General features: G+C 46.4%; 1 protein-coding gene across 2 annotated transcripts in view; it reads left to right on the top strand.

Moving 5' to 3' along the window:
- BMP2K (BMP2 inducible kinase) overlaps window positions 1–20254 on the top strand; it is a 406412-nt gene that overhangs the window by 232880 nt on the left and 153278 nt on the right. For both annotated transcript variants that reach the window (XM_063919964.1, XM_063919966.1), the window contains exons 4-5: window positions 4311–4453; window positions 11526–11647. In XM_063919964.1, coding sequence (XP_063776034.1) covers window positions 4311–4453; window positions 11526–11647 — 265 coding nt within the window. The remainder of the gene's footprint in view (window positions 1–4310; window positions 4454–11525; window positions 11648–20254) is intronic.

Raw genomic sequence — 20254 nt, 5'->3', positions numbered from 1 at the left:
AAGAAAGACTTGGTAACCGGAACTTCAAGAGATAAGAAGGGTCTTGATTCAGCAAGAATTATGTCTGTTCCAAGACTTACCGCAGCTGCGTTGACGCAGGGGCGGGTGAACGCCGGATCCTAAGGGAAAAAGGCATTCCGGAAGAGGTCATCCCTACCCTGGTCAGAGCCAGGAAGGAGGTGACCGCACAACATTATCACAGTTTAGGTGAAAATATGTTCCATGGTGTGAGGCCAGGAAGGCTCCACGGAAGAATTTCAACTAGGTTAATTCCTATATTTCCTGCAAACAGGAGTGTCTATGGGCCTCAAATTGGGGTCCATTAAGGTTCAAATTTCGGCCTGTCGATTTTCTTCCAGAAAGAATTGGTTTCAGTTCCTGAAGTCCAGAAGTTTGTCAAGGGAGTACTGCATATACAACCCCTTTTGATGTCTCCAGTGGCACTGGGAGATCTCAACGTAGTTTTGGGGATTCCAAAAATCACATTGGTTTAAACCACTCAAATCTGTGGATTTGATATATCTCACATGAAAAGTGAACATGCGGTTGGTCCTGGCCTCGGCCAGGCGAGTGTCAAAATTGGCGGCTTTGTCTCACAAAGCCATATCTGATTGTCCATTCGGACAGAGCAAAGCTGCGGACTCGTCCCCAGTTTATCTCTAAGGTGGTGTCAGCGTTTCACCTGAACGAGCTTATTGTGGTACCTGCGGCTACTAGGGACTTGGAGGACTCCAAGTTGCTGGATGTTGTCAGGGCCCTGAAAATATAGTTTTCCAGGTCGGCTGGAGTCAGGAAATCTGACTTGCTGTTTTATCCTGTATGCACCCAACAAGCTGGGTGCCCCTGCTTCTAAGCAGACTATTGCTCGTTGGATTTGTAGTACAATTCAGCTTGCACATTCTGTGGCAGGCTTGCCACAGCCAAAAATATGTAAATGCCCATTCCACAAGGAAGGTGGGCTCATCTTGGGCGGCTGCCCGAGGAGTCTCGGCTTTACAACTTTGCCGAGCGGCTACGTGGTCGGGGGAGAACACGTTTGTAAAATCCTACAAATTTGATACCCTGGCTAAGGAGGACCTGGAGTTCTCTCATTCGGTGCTGCAGAGTCATCCGCACTCTCCCGCCCGTTTGGGAGCTTTGGTATAATCCCCATGGTCCTTTCAGGAACCCCAGCATCCACTAGGACGATAGAGAAAATAAGAATTTACTTACCGATAATTCTATTTCTCGGAGTCCGTAGTGGATGCTGGGCGCCCATCCCAAGTGCGGATTATCTGCAATACTTGTACATAGTTATTGTTAACTAAATCGGGTTATTGTTGTAGTGAGCCATATTTCAGAGGCTCCTCTGTTCTCATACTGTTAACTGGGTTCAGATCACAGGTTGTACAGTATGATTGGTGTGGCTGGTATGAGTCTTACCCGGGATTCAAAATCCTTCCTTATTGTGTACGCTCGTCCGGGCACAGTATCCTAACTGAGGCTTGGAGGAGGGTCATAGGGGGAGGAGCCAGTACACACCACCTGATCATAAAGCTTTACTTTTTGTGCCCTGTCTCCTGCGGAGCCGCTATTCCCCATGGTCCTTTCAGGAACCCCAGCATCCACTACGGACTCCGAGAAATAGAATTATCGGTAAGTAAATTCTTATTTTTGTATGTATCTTTACAAACCTTTTAACATGATAAACAACCATTATTTGTTCTGATGGACATGGCTATCAAATTAAAATCATACAAATTAGTATATAGGCAGTGTGACATTTTTCTTCATGCTGAGCACATTGTCAGCAGTAAGGTTCATACTGTATTAAATATATTTCACAGTCAGCACATGAATATGTTTTGATTCTGCATGCGGGACAGAACCCAGTTTCTCCTTTTTGAAGCCTCTTCTCTTGGCAGCCTTAACTAACCTTTTATGTGTCCTAAAAGAGAGAGGGGTGTGGATTTTATGACCATCGTACATTCAGTTCTCATGGGGTTTTTAATTCAAAAGTATCGGAGTCCTATCTTTATTATTATAGTTAGTAAATCTTGTTTGCTACCTCCACCCGGGGCCTATTGTGGACTAGAAGGGGGACATTATTTTTTAACATTTATTAACAAGTTTGGTCATTGAAAATTAGACAGCGTGTGCACAGGTGCTTTCTTAAGCTGGGTATTCACCTATACAATTATTGGCCTGTTCTCCTGAAATGTATAGGTGTGTACTTAGCGTTAGCTGATAAACGGCCAATAACGCTCTTGCATCGCACCTTATGTGCTGCACATGCAACCACCCGATCCCCGATCCCCAACGCCGAGATTCCGCACACGATCAGTGGTTTATAATTCTGAATCCCTGAGTGTAATTTTTTTTTTCAGGAGGACTACAGGATCCAGCAAGCTTCCCCTGCATGATTGTACTTGGAGAACCACAAGTACCAGCATGTGGAGCATTAAAGGCCGCTGGTACCTGTAGGCTCCCTGTAAGAGAAAATATTAAAATAAAAACAGGACACCAAATGTTGTAATATTTTATTATCCAGCACCTTCACCTGGGGAGCTGCGGCCTTTAAAACCACTTAACTGACAAATTATTTTCTGAAAAAACGCTCAGAAAATGACTGTTTTTTTAATGAGTGAATTAGTTGTATAATGTTTATTTGACCTTATTCAAAATGATTTTAGTAAAAAATAAAAAAATAAAAATAATTTTTATATTTGAAAAATATTAGATTTTTAAACATTGGAACATCGGTCACCATTATTGCGGCCATTGGAAACATCACGACCATCGCGGATTTCATTTTGAAAGCCAGGACAACCACCAAGCACCCAGGGGCCTGGGTGGGTGGGTGGGTGGGTGTTTCATTTCCATATCCCCAGCGGCTGCTATTGTCTGCAGCCGCTAGGTGAGGGGTCCTGCTGTGCTGACCGATCAGCAGTGATGGGCAGCATGGCAAACACTGGAGGAGGGTCAGGGAGGCAGAGGGACCTTCCAGGCCCTCTGACAGCAGCAGCGGAGGGAAGTTTCTCTTCCCTGCTGCTGAAAACACTCTCTATCTGTGTAGTCGAATTCTGTGCGACCAGATCAGACAAGACACTTGCTGGTATGATCGAATTTGATGCGACCATGCCAGGCAAGTGGTTAAGCTGTTTTGCACAGCTGCCAACACCTTCAGGACTCCCCCAGCATCTTCCATCTTGAGGAGCTCTTCCTTGCTCCTCCTCTGCCATTGGACTGATACACGCATCCTCGCACTGGCTAATATTAGTCGGCACAAGGGAGCGGAGTGATCACGTGGCGAGTTGCAATTGGCTAGCTATGGCCATCTTGAATTTCAAAAATGGTGCGATAGCGCTACTTTTTAAATGGGAAGCTATGGTCGCTGCCAAACTCTGCTTAAAGGTAAAGTGCACCTAGTCCGCTGCCATGCCCATGCCGCATCTCGCCATCGCCACCATGCCTTTCGCCACCTCATCCTACACAGACTCCTGACACTCCCACCGTGTCCCGCAGCAGACGGTGACGGGATCCCTCTGTGCTCGTTTTGTCCCCCGTATTTTTGGTACCAGGCGCAGAGCCCGGTGCTGGTTTTAAAAATACGGGGGATCCCCTGTCAATTTTCCCCCCGCATTTTTAGAACCAGGACCAGCTCGAAGAGCCCGAGGCTGGTTATGCTTTGGAGGGGGGACCCCACGCCATTTTTTTTTCCGGGTTTTTCCCATTTTTTAAAATTGCGGCAAAATCCGCCAAATCGGCCGATTTTCGCCCGCGGTTCTGGCGAATCCGTTTTTCATTGAATATGGTGAATTCCGGCAGCCACCTTCCGGAATTCACCTGTCGAATTAAGTTGAATTAAAAAACGGCGAAAAATTGCCGCGATTCGCCGTGAATTGCATATACCCCTATATCTCAAGCTTTTGCCTAGGTTTCCATCTTTCTAAAACATGTTAGAACCCAGGAGATATGCAGGTGTATTTGCAATGGTGTATTTAATAAAAATCTTATGTAAGTCTATATTTACCCCTTCCTCTGAGAATTATTAGTACAACTAGTTTTTTTCATAATATTTTTATTTTTAGAGAATTAATTTTGTATGTACAATGTGTGACTTTTCTTCCCCATAATTTACAGTAAGTGTTGCATACAGTATGTGGAAATGTGAGGTCCAGAAAAAGGGTTACTTATGTATCAAGTCTTAAATGAAAACTTCCAACGTTTATTTTACATTCTTTCATAAAGACCCAGCCTAAAGTGCCTGATGTCTTTTGTGCCTGGTAATTGACTGCTACTTTGCACTGAAAGACTACTTTACCTTCCAGCTGGACAAGTTGTGAATCAAATGAACCAAAGACTCCAATCTGGGTTCACTGAGGCCGAGGTTTTGAGGATATTTTGTGACACATGTGAAGCAGTTGCCAGACTTCATCAATGCAAAACCCCAATAGTTCACAGAGATTTAAAGGTAAGAAAAAAACAAAACATATATATATATATATATATATATATATATATATATATATATATATAAAATCTATTTTTATTTTTTTTCAATACCTTCACACGCAAGGCAAACAACTAGTATTATTTACTTTTTAACTTTAGGATCATTAAAACTGATGATGTTGGACGCCAAGCAAAAAAAACAAAACAAAAAAACGGGATGCAGTCAATATACTTGCTGTCGGGATCCCGGCTTTCAGGAGGCAGACAGACAGGTGGTGAAATACAGACAGTGGGAATCCCGACACCCGCTGGGTATTCCCACTCGGTTACCAACTGAGTGGTAATAGAACCTGTGGTGAGCCAAGTACGCCGCAGGGCCTGATGCGTGGCAAGTACGCGAGGGGACTCGCTGTGCCGTGATTCTGGCATACGGGATGCCACTGTCTTTATAGTGACAGCCAGCATCCCGTTTGCTGGGACATCATATATATCCCCAAAAAACAAGTTCTTTTGCACCTGGACAAACCATGTTGCACTGCAAGGGGTGCTAATACTGTAAGTATATTCTTTTTGCATGTATGTTAATTATTGGCTACTTTCACATCTAGCTCACAGACACTGGCTGCTTTATTTGTACACTGCAATTTAGATTTGAGTTTGGTCAAACCCCACCAAAATCTAAATCTCTGCACATTTTATATCTGCCAGACCTGCAGCGCAGTATGGTTTTATCAAGGTGCAAATTAACTTTATTTTTTGCTTTGCTCCCTATAGTGCTGAAATAGTAGTTTTGGATCTCCTTTTCATTTCTGCTTATTCTAATAAGCATGTATTGTCAAAATACGGGTTGCAGTTTATGAATCAGAGATTCTTGCAAAACACACAAGCATATACCTCTAAATACTGAGTTTCAAGGAAAATGAAAGTGACAGAGATGATGAACTAAACATCAATTTGGCTACAAGTCACCATATCCTTCCCTTGCATCAACAACTAGGGGAAGCGGAGGTGAGAACCACGCTTTGTTAATTAAAAAAAAAAAAAAAAAAGAGCTCATTGCACGGAACCTTCTTTATTTAAAAAAATAAAATAAAAAAAAAGCACATTCCTGTTTCCTGCATTGTTCATACATGGAATGTGTCTGGGTAGGTGCTGGTGGATCGCCTCTGTCCTGTTAGTTGCAGGGTGGTTGGCTGGTGACTGGCAAAAATACTTTGTGGTTAGCAGTATCTTTTAAAATATCACACTGGATTGCAATAAATATATTGCCTATAGTACAGATTTATTTGATTGTCATTTCTAGATGGAATGTATGCATAAAAACATAATTAAGATGCATTGGTTGTGGTTCTGATAAACAATCTAATATGTATGCCCAACATAATACACCTTTCTCTGACGTCCTAGTGGATGCTGGGGACTTCGTAAGGACCATGGGGAATAGACGGGCTCCGCAGGAGACTGGGCACACTATAAGAAAGATTTGGTACTACCTGGTGTGCACTGGCTCCTCCCTCTATGCCCCTCCTCCAGACCTCAGTTAGATTTCTGTGCCCGGCCGAGCTGGATGCACACTAGGGGCTCTCCTGAGCTCCTAGAAAGAAAGTATTTGTTAGGTTTTTTATTTTACAGTGAGACCTGCTGGCAACAGGCTCACTGCAACGAGGGACTAAGGGGAGAAGAAGCGAACCTACCTGCTTGCAGCTAGCTTGGGCTTCTTAGGCTGCTGGACACCATTAGCTCCAGAGGGATCGACCGCAGGACCCGTCCTTGGTGTTCGTTCCCGGAGCCGCGCCGCCGTCCCCCTTACAGAGCCAGAAGCAAGAAGATGGTCCGGAAAATCGGCGGCAGAAGACTTCAGTCTTCACCAAGGTAGCGCACAGCACTGCAGCTGTGCGCCATTGCTCCTCATACACACTTCACACTCCGGTCACTGAGGGTGCAGGGCGCTGGGGGGGGGCGCCCTGAGCAGCAATAAAATCACCTTGGCTGGCAAAATAACCACAATATATAGCCCCAGAGGCTATATATGTGGTAATTACCCCTGCCAGAATACAGAAAAAAGCGGGAGAAAAGTCAGCCGAAAAAAGGGCGGAGCCATCTCCCTCAGCACACTGGCGCCATTTCTCCCTCACAGTTCCGCTGGAAGGAAGCTCCCTGACTTTCCCCTGCAGTCCACACTACAGAAAAGGGTAAAAAAGAGAGGGGGGGGCACAAAATTGAGGCGCAGTAAATATTATAGCAGCTATAGGGGACATAATTCAGTTAGTCCCTGCATTATATAGCGCTCTGGTGTGTGCTGGCATACTCTCTCTCTGTCTCCCCAAAGGGCTTTTGTGGGGTCCTGTCTCCTTTAAGAGCATTCCCTGTGTGTGTGTGTGCGGTGTGTCGGTACGGCTGTGTCGACATGTTTGATGAGGAGACTTATGTGGAGGCGGAGCAGATGCCTATAAATGTGATGTCACCCCCTGCGGGGCAGACACCTGAGTGGATGGACTTATGGAAGGAATTACGTGCAAGTGTCGACTCCTTACATAAAAAATTTGACGACATGCCAAATGCGGGACAGCCGGCTTCTCAGCTCGTGCCTGCCCAGGCAATTCAAAGGCCATCAGGGGCTCTAAAACGCCCACTACCTCAGATGGCAGACACAGATGTCGACACGGATACTGATACCAGTGTCGACGACGATGAGTCAAATTTAATGTCCACTAGGGCCATTCGTTGCATGATTGAGGCAATGAAAGAGGTTTTACACATTTCTGATATAAACCCAGGTACCTAAAAAAAGGGTATTATGTTTGGGGAGAAAAAACTACCAATAGTTTTTCCCCCATCTGAAGAATTAAATGAAGTGTGTGAAGAAGCGTGGGCTTTCCCTGATAAAAAAATTGGTGATTTCAAAAAAATTACTAATGGCGTTCCCTTTCTCGCCAGAGGATAGGTCACGTTGGGAAATCCCCCTAGGGTGGATAAAGCGCTCACACGTTTGTCTAAAAAGGTGGCACTACCGTCTCCGGATATGGCCGCCCTAAAGGAACCTGCTGATAGAAAGCAGGAGGCTATCCTAAAGTCTATATATACACACACTGGTGTTATACTGAGACCAGCTATTGCTTCAGCGTGGGTGTGCAGTGCTGCTGCTGCTTGGTCAGATTCCCTGTCAGAAAATATTGATACCCTGGACAGGGACACTATATTGCTAACCGTAGAGCATATAAAAGACTCAGTCTTGTACATGAGAGATGCACAGAGGGAGATCTGCCGGCTGGCATCTAGAATAAGTGCATTGTCCATTTCTGCTAGGAGAGGCTTATGGACTCGGCAGTGGACAGGGGATGCAGATTCTAAAAGGCACATGGAAGTTTTGCCTTATAAGCGTGAGGAGTTATTCGGGGATGGTCTCTCAGACCTTGTTTCCACAGCAACAGCTGGGAAGTCAGCATTTTTGCCCCATGTCCCCTCACAGCCTAAGAAAGCGCCGTATTATCAGGTACAGTCCTTTCGACCCCAGAAAAACAGGCGGGGAAAAGGCGGGTCCTTTCTGTCTAGAGGCAGAGGAAGGGGAAAAAAGCTGCACCACGCAGCAGGTTCCCAGGAACAAAAGTCCTCCCGCGCTTCTTCCAAATCCGCCGCATGACGGTGGGGCTCCACAGGCGGAGCCAGGTACGGTGGGGGGCCGCCTCAAAAATTTCAGCGATCAGTGGGCTCGCTCATGGGTGGATCCCTGGATCCTTCAAGTAGTATCTCAGGGGTACAAGCTGGAATTCGAGGCGCCTCCCCCCCGCCGTTTCCTCAAATCGGCCTTACCGACAACTCCCTCGGGCAGGGAGGCTGTACTAGAGGCAATTCACAAGCTGTATTCCCAGCAGGTGATAGTCAAAGTACCCCTACTTCAACAAGGACGGGGTTACTATTCCACACTGTTTGTGGTACCGAAACCGGACGGTTCGGTGAGACCCATTTTAAATTTGAAATCCTTGAACACATACATAAAAAGATTCAAGTTCAAGATGGAATCGCTCAGGGCGGTTATTGCAAGCCTGGACGAGGGGGATTACATGGTATCCCTGGACATCAAGGATGCTTACCTGCATGTCCCAATTTACCTTCCTCACCAGGAGTACCTCAGATTTGTGGTACAGGATTGCCATTACCAATTCCAGACACTACCGTTTGGACTGTCCACGGCACCGAGGGTGTTTACCAAGGTAATGGCAGAAATGATGATACTCCTTCGAAAAAAGGGAGTTTTAATTACCCCGTACTTGGACGATCTCCTAATAAAGGCGAGGTCCAGGGAGCAGTTACTGGTCGGAGTAGCACTATCTCGGGAAGTGCTACAACAGCATGGCTGGATTCTAAACATTCCAAAGTCACAACTGGTTCCTTCCACACGCTTACTGTTCCTGGGGATGATTCTGGACACAGAACAGAAAAAAGTGTTTCTCCCGCAGGAGAAAGCCAAGGAGCTGTCATCTCTAGTCAGAGACCTCCTAAAACCAAAACGGGTATCGGTGCATCACTGCACACGAGTCCTGGGAAAAATGGTGGCTTCGTACGAAGCAATTCCATTCGGCAGGTTCCATGCAAGGACCTTCCAGTGGGACCTGTTGGACAAGTGGTCGGGATCGCATCTTCAGATGCATCAACTGATAACCGTGTCTCCAAGGACCAGGGTGTCTCTACTGTGGTGGCTGCAGAGTGCTCATCTTCTAGAGGGCCGCAGATTCGGCATACAGGACTGGGGCCTGGTGACCACGGATGCCAGCCTTCGGGGCTGGGGCGCAGTCACACAGGGAAGAAATTTCCAGGGACTTTGGTCAAGTCAGGAGTCGTCCCTACACATAAACATTCTGGAACTAAGGGCCATTTACAATGCCCTAAGTCAGGCAAGGCCCCTGCTTCAAAACCAGCCGGTTCTGATCCAATCAGACAACATCACGGCAGTCGCCCATGTAAACCGACAGGGCGGCACAAGAAGCACGGTGGCGATGGCAGAAGCCACAAGGATTCTCCGATGGGCGGAAAATCACGTAATAGCACTGTCAGCAGTGTTCATTCCGGGAGTGGACAACTGGGAAGCAGACTTCCTCAGCAGACACGACCTACACCCGGGAGAGGTGGGGACTTCATCCAGAAGTCTACCTACTGTTGGTAAACCGTTGGGAAAGGCCACAGGTGGACATGATGGCGTCCCGCCTCAACAAAAAGCTAAAGAGATATTGCGCCAGGTCAAGGGACCCTCAGGCGATAGCTGTGGATGCTCTAGTGACACCGTGGGTGTACCAGTCGGTTTATGTGTTCCCTCCTCTGCCTCTCATACCAAAGGTACTGAGAATAATAAGAAGGCGAGGAGTAAGAACGATACTCGTGGTTCCGGATTGGCCAAGAAGAGCTTGGTACCCGGAACTTCAAGAAATGTTATCAGAGGACCCATGGCCTCTACCGCTCAGACAGGATCTGCTACAGCAGGGGCCCTGTCTGTTCCAAGACTTACCGCGGCTGCGTTTGACGGCATGGCGGTTGAATTCCGGATCCTAAAGGAAAAGGGCATTCCGGAGGAAGTCATTCCTACGCTGATAAAAGCCAGGAAAGAAGTAACGGCAAACCATTATCACCGCATTTGGCGAAAATATGTTGCGTGGTGTGAGGCCAGGAAGGCCCCTACAGAGGAATTTCAGCTGGGTCGTTTTCTGCACTTCCTACAGTCAGGAGTGACTATGGGCCTAAAATTGGGTTCCATTAAGGTCCAGATTTCGGCTCTGTCGATTTTCTTCCAGAAAGAACTGGCTTCACTGCCTGAAGTTCAGACTTTTGTAAAAGGAGTGCTTCATATTCAGCCCCCTTTTGTGCCTCCTGTGGCACCTTGGGATCTCAATGTGGTGTTGAATTTCCTAAAATCACATTGGTTTGAACCACTTAAAACCGTGGATCTGAAATATCTCACGTGGAAAGTGGTCATGTTATTGGCCTTGGCTTCGGCCAGGCGTGTGTCAGAATTGGCGGCTTTGTCATGTAAAAGCCCTTATCTGATTTTCCATATGGATAGGGCAGAATTGAGGACTCGTCCCCAGTTTCTCCCTAAGGTGGTATCAGCTTTTCACTTGAACCAACCTATTGTGGTGCCTGCGGCTACTAGGGACTTCGAGGATTCCAAGTTACTGGACGTAGTCAGGGCCTTGAAAATTTATGTTTCCAGGACGGCTGGAGTCAGGAAAACTGACTCGCTTTTTATCCTGTATGCACCCAACAAAATAGGTGCTCCTGCTTCTAAGCAGACTATTGCTCGCTGGATTTGTAGCACAATTCAGCTGGCGCATTCTGCGGCTGGATTGCCGCATCCTAAATCAGTGAAAGCCCATTCCACGAGGAAGGTGGGCTCATCTTGGGCGGCTGCCCGAGGGGTCTCGGCTTTACAACTTTGCCGAGCTGCTACTTGGTCAGGGGCAAACACGTTTGCAAAATTCTACAAATTTGATACCCTGGCTGAGGAGGACCTTGAGTTCTCTCATTCGGTGCTGCAGAGTCACCCGCACTCTCCCGCCCGTTTGGGAGCTTTGGTATAATCCCCATGGTCCTTACGGAGTCCCCGGCATCCACTAGGACGTCAGAGAAAATAAGAATTTACTCACCGGTAATTCTATTTTTCGTAGTCCGTAGTGGATGCTGGGCGCCCATCCCAAGTGCGGATTGTCTGCAATACTTGTATATAGTTATTGCCTAACTAAAGGTTTATTGTTGAGCCATCTGTTGAGAGGCTCAGTTATATTTCATACTGTTAACTGGGTTTAATATCACGAGTTATACGGTGTGATTGGTGTGGCTGGTATGAGTCTTACCCGGGATTCAAAATCCTTCCTTATTGTGTCAGCTCTTCCGGGCACAGTATCCTTACTGAGGTCTGGAGGAGGGGCATAGAGGGAGGAGCCAGTGCACACCAGGTAGTACCAAATCTTTCTTATAGTGTGCCCAGTCTCCTGCGGAGCCCGTCTATTCCCCATGGTCCTTACGGAGTCCCCAGCATCCACTACGGACTACGAGAAATAGAATTACCGGTGAGTAAATTCTTATTTTTTTTTGCCTTCAAGGTTGAGAACATCTTGTTAAATGACAGCGGGAATTATGTGTTGTGTGACTTTGGCAGTGCAACAAACAGATTTCTTAACCCTCAAAAAGATGGCGTAAACATTGTTGAAGAGGAAATTAAAAAGTAAGTGTACAATATTTATCTTTTATGGGGCCAGGGGTTAAACGCCGGACCATATAGCAAATTTGGGTAGGGGCCAGACCATGTCACTTTAGACTCTCGGGCTCCTTTCTGAGCAAAGGGCAGTCTCATAGCACACCTAATTTAATCCAATTGGATAATAGTATCAATGATAGTAAAATAATGCTTTTATTCAAAAATATAAAACAAGTGTATATAAAATGTCCAATCTAGGGACTTTACCAGTAGGGTGGACAAAACAGACAGGTAGTAAAAAGGACTGAGATTCTGGAAGTCTCAGAACTTAGTATTAAGTCCACTGAATCTGAAAATGTGTCCCTGTCATGGAGTCCAGGGAGTAGCCATCAACGCGTTTCAAGATCAGTAAATCTCCTCTACTTGTTTTTATATTCTAGAATTGTGTAAATAAATGTTATTACTTATTCATGCTGTGTCCCCAGTTACTATATTGTTGTGCAATATACTCTATTTAAGTCAGGGATGGGGAACCTTTGGCCCTCCAGCTGTTGTTGAATTACACATCCCAGCATGCCCTGCAAGAGTTTTATCATGGTCAAATAGCAGAACTGTAGCAAGGCATGCTGGTACAGTATGTGTAGCTCAACAACAGCTGGAGGGCCGAAGGTTCCCCATCCCTGATTTAAGTGGACACCATTGCATGGGAGTTATTCTTCTTTTCTCTTACGTCCTAGAGGATGCTGGGGACTCCGTAAGGACCATGGGGTATAGACTGGCTCCGCAGGAGACATAGGCACTATAAAGAACTTTTAGTATGGGTGTGCACTGGCTCCTCCCTCTATGCCCCTCCTCCAGACCTCAGTTAGATTTTGTGCCCAGAGGAGAGAGGGTGCATTACAGGGGAGCTCTCCAGAGTTTCTCTGAAAAATAATTTTGTTAGGTTTTTTATTTTCAGGGAGCACTGCTGGCAACAGGCTCCCTGCATCGTGGGACTGAGGAGAGAGAAGCAGCCCTACTAAAATGATAGGCTCTGCTTCTTAGGCTACTGGACACAATTAGCTCCAGAGGGAGTCGGAACGCAGGTCTCACCCCGCTGTTCGTCCCAGAGCTGCGCCGCCATCCTCCTCGCAGAGCCGGAAGATAGAAGTCGGGTGAGTATAAGAAGAAAAGAAGACTTCAAGGCGGCAGAAGACTTCAGATCTTCACTGAGGTAAGCGCGCAGTGGTAACGCTGCGCGCCATTGCTCCCACACGCTATACACACAGAACGGGCATTGATGGGTGCAGGGCGCAGGGGGGGCGCCCTGGGCAGCAATAAATCTCTGGTCTGGCAAAAACGGGTACATTAGGCTGCGGAGGCAGTAAATGAAGAGATCCCCCGCCATTTTTTTGAATATTGAAGCGGGACCGAAGCCCGCCGCTGGAGGGGACGGAGCTTGATCCCTCAGCACTAACAGCGCCATTTTCTCCACAGAACGCTGCAGATAAGCTGGCTCCCTGGACTCTCCCCTGCTGAACTCGGTGACAGAGGGCTGAAAAGAGGGGGGGGGGGGGGGGGGGGCATGTTTAAGGCGCAGTGAGTGTATAACATTGATTATATATATAAAAAGCGCTATCTGGGTTATTCCAGTATCAGTTTGGCGCTGGGTGTGTGCTGGCATACTCTCTCTGTGTCTCCCCAAAGGGCCTTGTTGGGGAATTGTCCCCTTATAGATATATCCCTGTGTGTGTAGGGGTGTCGGTACGTGCGTGTCGGCATGTCTGAAGCGGAAGGCTCGTCCAAGGAGGAGGTGGAGCAGATGTGTGGTGTATGTCCGTCGGCAACGCCGACTCATGATTGGATGGACATGTGGCATATGTTAAATCCGAGTGTGGCCTCAGTACATAAAAGACTGGACAAAGCAGAGTCCAGGAAGAAAGCAGGGAGTCAATCCACGGATTGGACTGGGTCACACAGCTCTTCTGGGTCTCAAAAACGTCCACTATCCTAAATAGTGGACACTAGTACCGACACGGATTCTGACTCCAGTGTCGACTACGATGATGCAAAATTACACCCAAGGGTGGCAAAAAGTATTCAGTGTATGATTATTGCAATAAAAGATGTTTTGCATATCACTGATGACCCCTCTGTCCCTGATACGAGGGTGCGCATGTATAAGGAAAAGAAACCTGAGGTAACCTTTCCCCCATCTCATGAGCTTAACGAGTTATTTGAAAAAGCTTGGGAAACTCCAGATAAAAAACTGCAGATTCCTAAAAGGGTTCTTATGGCGTATCCTTTCCCTGCACAGGACAGGGTACGTTGGGAATCCTCTCCCAGGGTGGACTAGGCTTTAACGCCTGTCCAAGAAGGTGGCGCTGCCGTCTCCGGACACGGCAGCCCTCAAGGATCCTACTGATCGCAGACAGGAGACTACTTTAAAGTCTATTTATGCGCATACGGGTGCTTTGCTCAGACCGGCAATAGCATCGGCATGGGTATGTAGCGCAGTTGCAGCATGGACAGATACCTTGTCAGCTGACCTTGATACCCTAGACAGGGATACCATTTTATTAACCTTAGCCCACATTAAAGACGCAGTCTTATATATGAGGGACGCACAAAGAGACGTTGGGCTGCTGGGTTCCAGAGCCAATGCCATGGCTATTTCTGCGAGACGAGCTCTATGGACCCTCCAATGGACGGGTGATGCAGACTCGAAGAAGCATATCGAGGTTTTACTTTACAAGGGTGAAGTGTTGTTTGGGGAGGGGCTCGCGGACCTGGTTGCCACAGCTACCGCGGGTAAATCTACCTTTTTACCTTTTGTTCCCCAACAAAAGAAAACTCCACAGTATCAGATGCAGTCCTTTTCGGTCGCATAAATCAAGAAGAGGTCGGGGCTCCTCCTTCCTTGCCAGAGGTAAGGGTAGAGGAAAGAGAACACCTGCTTCGGCTAGTTCCCAGGAGCAGAAGTCCTTCCCGGCTTCTACAAAATCCACCGCATGACGCTGGGGCTCCCCTAAGGGAGTCCGCACCAGTGGGGGCGCGCCTTCGACTTTTCAGCCAGATCTGGATTCTTTCAGACGTGGATCCTTGGGTGATGGAAATTGTTTCCCAAGGCTACAAGCTGGAATTGGAAGAGGTGCCCCCTCGCCAATTTTTCAAGTCGGCCTTGCCAGCTTCACCCCCAGAGAGGGAAGTAGTGTTAGCTGCGATTCAAAAGCTGTGTCAACAGCAAGTGGTGGTCAAAGTTCCCCTGGTCCAACAGGGAAAAGGGTATTATACAACCCTATTTGTGGTCCCGAAGCCGGATGGTTCGGTCAGGCCCATTTTAAATCTAAAATCCCTAAACCTGTACTTGAAAAAGTTCAAATTCAAGATGGAATCGCTCCGAGCTGTAATTTCCAGCCTGGAAGGCGGGGATTTGATGGTGTCACTGGACATAAAGGATGCATACCTTCATGTCCCCATATACCTCCCTCATCAGGAGTACCTGAGATTCGCTGTACAGGACTGTCATTACCAGTTTCAGACGTTGCCGTTTGGGCTTTCCACGGCCCGAGGATTTTCACCAAGGTATTGGCAGAGATGATGGTGCTCCTGCGCATGCAGGGAGTCACAATTATCCCATACTTGGACGATCTCCTGATAAAAGCGAGATCGAGAGACAAGTTGCTGAAGAGCGTGTCGCTCTCCCTAAAAGTGCTGCAACAGCACGGTTGGATTCTGAATCTGCCAAAGTCACAATTGGTTCCAACGACTCGGCTATCATTCCTAGGCATGATTCTGGACACGGAACAAAAAAGGGTTTTTCTCCCATTGGAAAAAGCCCAGGATCTCCAGAACATGGTCAGAGACCTGCTAAAACCAAAAAGAGTGTCTGTTCATCAATGCACTCGAGTTCTGGGGAAATTGGTGACAGCCTACGAGGCCATCCCCTTCAGCAGGTTTCATGCGAGGACTTTTCAGTGGGACCTTCTGGACAAGTGGTCTGGGTCCCATCTACAAATACATCAGAAAATAACCCTGTCCCCCAGGGCCAGGGTGTCTCTCCTGTGGTGGCTGCAGAGTGCTCACCTTCTAGAGGGTCGCAGATTCGGCATTCAAGACTGGGTTCTGGTGACCACGGACGCGAGCCTCCGAGGATGGGGAGCAGTCACACAGGGAAGAAATTTTCAGGGACTATGGTCAAGCCAGGAGGCTTGTCTACACATCAACATACTGGAATTAAGGACCATATACAACGGCCTACGACTAGCGGAGAATCTTCTTCGCGGCCTACCGGTTCTGATTCAATCAGACGTCACAGCCGTGGCTCATGTAAACCGCCAAGGCGGGACAAGGAGCAGAGTGGCGATGGCGGAAGCTGCCAGGATTCTTCACTGGGTGGAAAATCACGTAAGCGCTCTGTCAGCTGTCTTCATTCCAGGAGTGGACAACTGGGAAGCAGACTTCCTCAGCAGACACTATCTCCATCCGGGAGAGTGGGGACTTCATCAAGAAGTTTTTGCAGATATAACAAGTCTTTGGGGAATTCCTCAAACAGATATGATGGCGTCACGCCTCAACAAAAAGCTTCGGAGGTATTGTGCCAGGTCTCGGGACCCTCAGGCAGTAGCAGTAGATGCCCTGGTGACACCATGGGTGTTTCAGTCGGTCTATGTATTTCCTCCTCTTCCTCTCATCTCAAATTTTTTTAGGATCATAAGACAAAGAAGAGTGCAGACAATACTCATTGTCCCAGATTGGCCTCGAAGGGCATGGTACTCAGATCTTCAGGAAATGCTCACAGAGGATCCGTGGCCTCTTCCTTTCAGGGAGAACCTGTTACAGCAGGGGCCCTGTGTGTTCCAAGACTTACAGCGGTTACGTTTGACGGCATGGCGGTTGAACACCGAATCCGGCTGGGAAAGGTATTCCGGAGGAAGTTATCCCTACTCTGATAAAGGCTAGGAAGGAGGTGACGGCAAAGCATTATCACCGTATCTGGAGGAAGTATGTATCTTGGTGTGAAGCCAAGAATGCTCCTATGGATGATTTCCATCTGGGCCGGTTTCTCCACTTTCTACAGACAGGAGTGGATATGGGCCTGAAGTTAGGCTCCATTAAGGTTCAGATTTCGGCCCTATCTATATTCTTTCAGAGGGAATTCGCTTCTCTCCCAGAAGTCCAGACGTTTGTGAAGGGAGTGCTGCACATCCAGCCCCCCTTTGTGCCCACAGTGGCACCGTGGGACCTTAACGCGGTGTTAAGTTTCCTGAAATCTCACTGGTTTGAACCTCTTCAAACAGTGGAATAAAAATTTCTCACTTGGAAGGTGGTCATGTTATTGGCCTTGGCATCTGCAAGGCGGGTGTCCGAATTGGTGGCCTTGTCCCACAAGAGCCCCTATTTGATTTTCCATGTGGATAGAGCAGAGTTGAGGACACGTCCTCAATTTTTGCCTAAGGTGGTTTCTTCATTTCATATGAACCAACCTATTGTGGTGCCTGTGGCTACGGGGGACTGGGAGGACTCCAAGTCCCTGGATGTAGTCAGGGCCTTAAAGATTTATGTAGCCAGGACGGCTAGGGTTAGGAAAACAGAGACTCTGTTTGTCCTGTATGCAGCCAACAAGGTTGGCGCTCCTGCTTCTAAGCAGACTATTGCTCGCTGGATCTGTAACACGATTCAGCAGGCTCATTCGACGGCTGGATTGCCTTTACCAAATTCGGTAAAGGCCCATTCCACAAGGAAGGTGGGCTCTTCTTGGGCGGCTGCCCGAGGCGTCTCGGCATCACAGCTTTGCCGAGCAGCTACTTGGTTGGGTTCAAACACTTTTGCTAAATTCTTCAAGTTTGATACCCTGGCTGATGAGGACCTTGCGTTTGCTCTGTCGGTGCTGCAGAGTCATCCGCACTCTCCCGCCCGGTTGGGAGCTTTGGTATAATCCCCATAGTCCTTACGGAGTCCCCAGCATCCTCTAGGACGTAAGAGAAAATAAGATTTTAAACCTACCGGTAAATCTTTTTCTCCTAGTCCGTAGAGGATGCTGGGCGCCCGTCCCATTGCGGACTGCATCTGCAAGACTTGTATATAGTTGTTGCTTTCATAAGGGTTATGTTACAGTGGGAATCTGTCTTTGACTGATACTGTTTTTTGTTCATACTGTGAACTGGTTGCGTGTATTCCAGATTATATGGTATGATTGGTGGGCTGGTATGAATCTTGCCCTTAGATTCACAAAATCCTTCCTCATATTGTCCATCTCCTCTGGGCACAGTTCTCTAACTGAGGTCTGGAGGAGGGGCATAGAGGGAGGAGCCAGTGCACACCCATACTAAAAGTTTTTTATAGTGCCCATGTCTCCTGCAGAGCCCGTCTATACCCCATGGTCCTTACGGAGTCCCCAGCATCCTCTACGGACTAGGAGAAAAAGATTTACCGGTAGGTTTAAAATCTTATTTTTGCATCACATATTTATAAAAGCATTTTTAGTTTTTATTTATACCATTATCCAATTGGATTTTATATTTGCGCTATTAATGAGGTTTTTTTTTCTTTTTCATTTCATGTTAATAAAAACCACGGTGAAGAATCTGCAAAGTTCTACCATATAAGGAAAGTTTCATTCTAAGTACAATTCAGTTTTGTTTATTCATTAATCCTACTATTTTCCTACCCACGCCCTAAGATAAAGCGCCAGTACTACATACTGTTGTTCATTATTTCCTCTGTGCTATTGGTCCATATAGGTAGGATCTAGGTATTGTCAGTAGCCTGCAAATCACCCACTGTGAACTGCTACATAGGATATCACTACACCTTTTTATTTTATCCTTGCTAAGCAGGTGTATATGGCATATGTGCCACTCAAAATAGACCTTCTATCTGCTCAATTGGGGGGGTGTTGAAGAATATGTCGGGTCTGAAAGTGGGAGGAATTCTTGCAGCTATACCTCTTACACTCACTGTAATTGTAACACTGTCATTAAATGTAGTAGGGCTTTTGTTCTCTGTGTTTTTGTACTTTACTAAAAATAGGAAGACAAATATATGCTGCCTCCAGAAGTGAGCAAGGTACAATCTAGTTAATAATAAAAAAAAAAAAAAAGATATAACTCAAGGGTCTAAGGCAGGATTTCAGTCAGGCATGTCCAAACTGCGGCCCTCCAGCTGTTGTGAAACTACATATCCCAGCATACCCTGACACAGTTTTGCTGACAGAGAATGCTAAAGCTGTGTCAGGGCATGCTGGGATGTGTAGTTTCTCAACACCTGGAGGGCCGCAGTTTGGACATGCCTGATTTAAGTGGTCTTATTTCAATAATTACTTGCAGATTTCAGTTTTTGGTATGAATAGAACATCACAGCTACTAATTCAAGCTAATGATTTTTGTTGGTATCTGATTTTTGTTTGCATTCATTTTACAATGCATCTAAGGTGGGAAACACTACAGAAAGGGTACATCACTTGAATATTCTGCACATACTGTATATTCTCATCACTCGCACTGTGTAATGAGAATATGGACTTATGCCAAAATAGGGTGGTTGGCTCAAAGACCTGGAGCTAGCGCTGATCTATTTTTAAGTTTAGAGTAGAGGCAGAGCAATAAACTGGAGTAGAGCCGAAATCAGAATCTGGAACTTAAAGCTGGAGCTCATACTATAGCTTCACACCACAAATTCTAGAAAGAAAAGTAATTTAATTGTATGGAATACTACAGTTACATTGAACGCTTCTATGCACCATTAACACAAACTAGAAAACAGAAAGCATTCACTGGTGACTAGAAAGGGTGTGCTAGAAGAACTAGTGATTACAAACAGTGATAAAAAAAACAAATTAGTTTAGCTTGGGTTTGTGTGTTTACATAAATCAAATGATAAAGCTGTTAAATGAGAACAAACGATTCAGGTGGATGAAGGCATACAGGTATGTATTGTAAATAGAGATAAGGGAAATAGATACAAGGGTGAGTGGCTACATGATGTCATGTTAAAGGGACTGGATAATTCAATAAATTGGTTAAACCAAAATTACTAGGACAATTAATTAATTAAAATCCAATGTATTCCAATAAATACACAATCAACAATTGCTGCTTTAACACTAAAGTTACGGCTAACGTTCAAAATTGAAGAACAAGGAAAAATTGAAACATACTGTAGAATGGGAACCCGGAAAACACAAGCACAAATAGCACTTTTATGAATTATACAGTACTGTGCAAAAGGTTTAGGCAGGTGTGTAGAAAAGTAAGATTACGGTCAAAAATAGAAGTATTAATAGTGTATTTTTAGCAATTAACAAAATGCAAAGTGAATGAACAGAAGAGAAATCTAAATCAAATCAATATTTGGTGTGACCACCGTTTGCTTTCAAAACAGCATCAGTTCTTCTAGGTGCACTTGCACACAGTTTTTGAAGGAACTCGGCAGGGAGGTTGTTCCAAACATCTTGGAGAACTAACCACAGACTCTTCTGTGTGTGTATGTATGCTTGCTCAAATCCTTCTGTTTCTTCATGTAATCCCAGACAGACTCGATGATGAGATCAGGGCTCTGTGGGGGCCATAGCATCACTTCCATGACTTCTTGTTTGCGCTGAAGATAGTTCTTAATGACATTGGCTGTATGTTTGGGGTCGTTGTCCTGCTGCAG

This window comes from Pseudophryne corroboree, chromosome 1 (assembly GCF_028390025.1).
Source record: "Pseudophryne corroboree isolate aPseCor3 chromosome 1, aPseCor3.hap2, whole genome shotgun sequence".
Lineage (NCBI taxonomy): Eukaryota > Metazoa > Chordata > Amphibia > Anura > Myobatrachidae > Pseudophryne > Pseudophryne corroboree.
The sequence above is the reverse complement of the archived record's forward strand: the minus strand, read 5'-3'. Positions and strand labels throughout refer to the sequence as shown.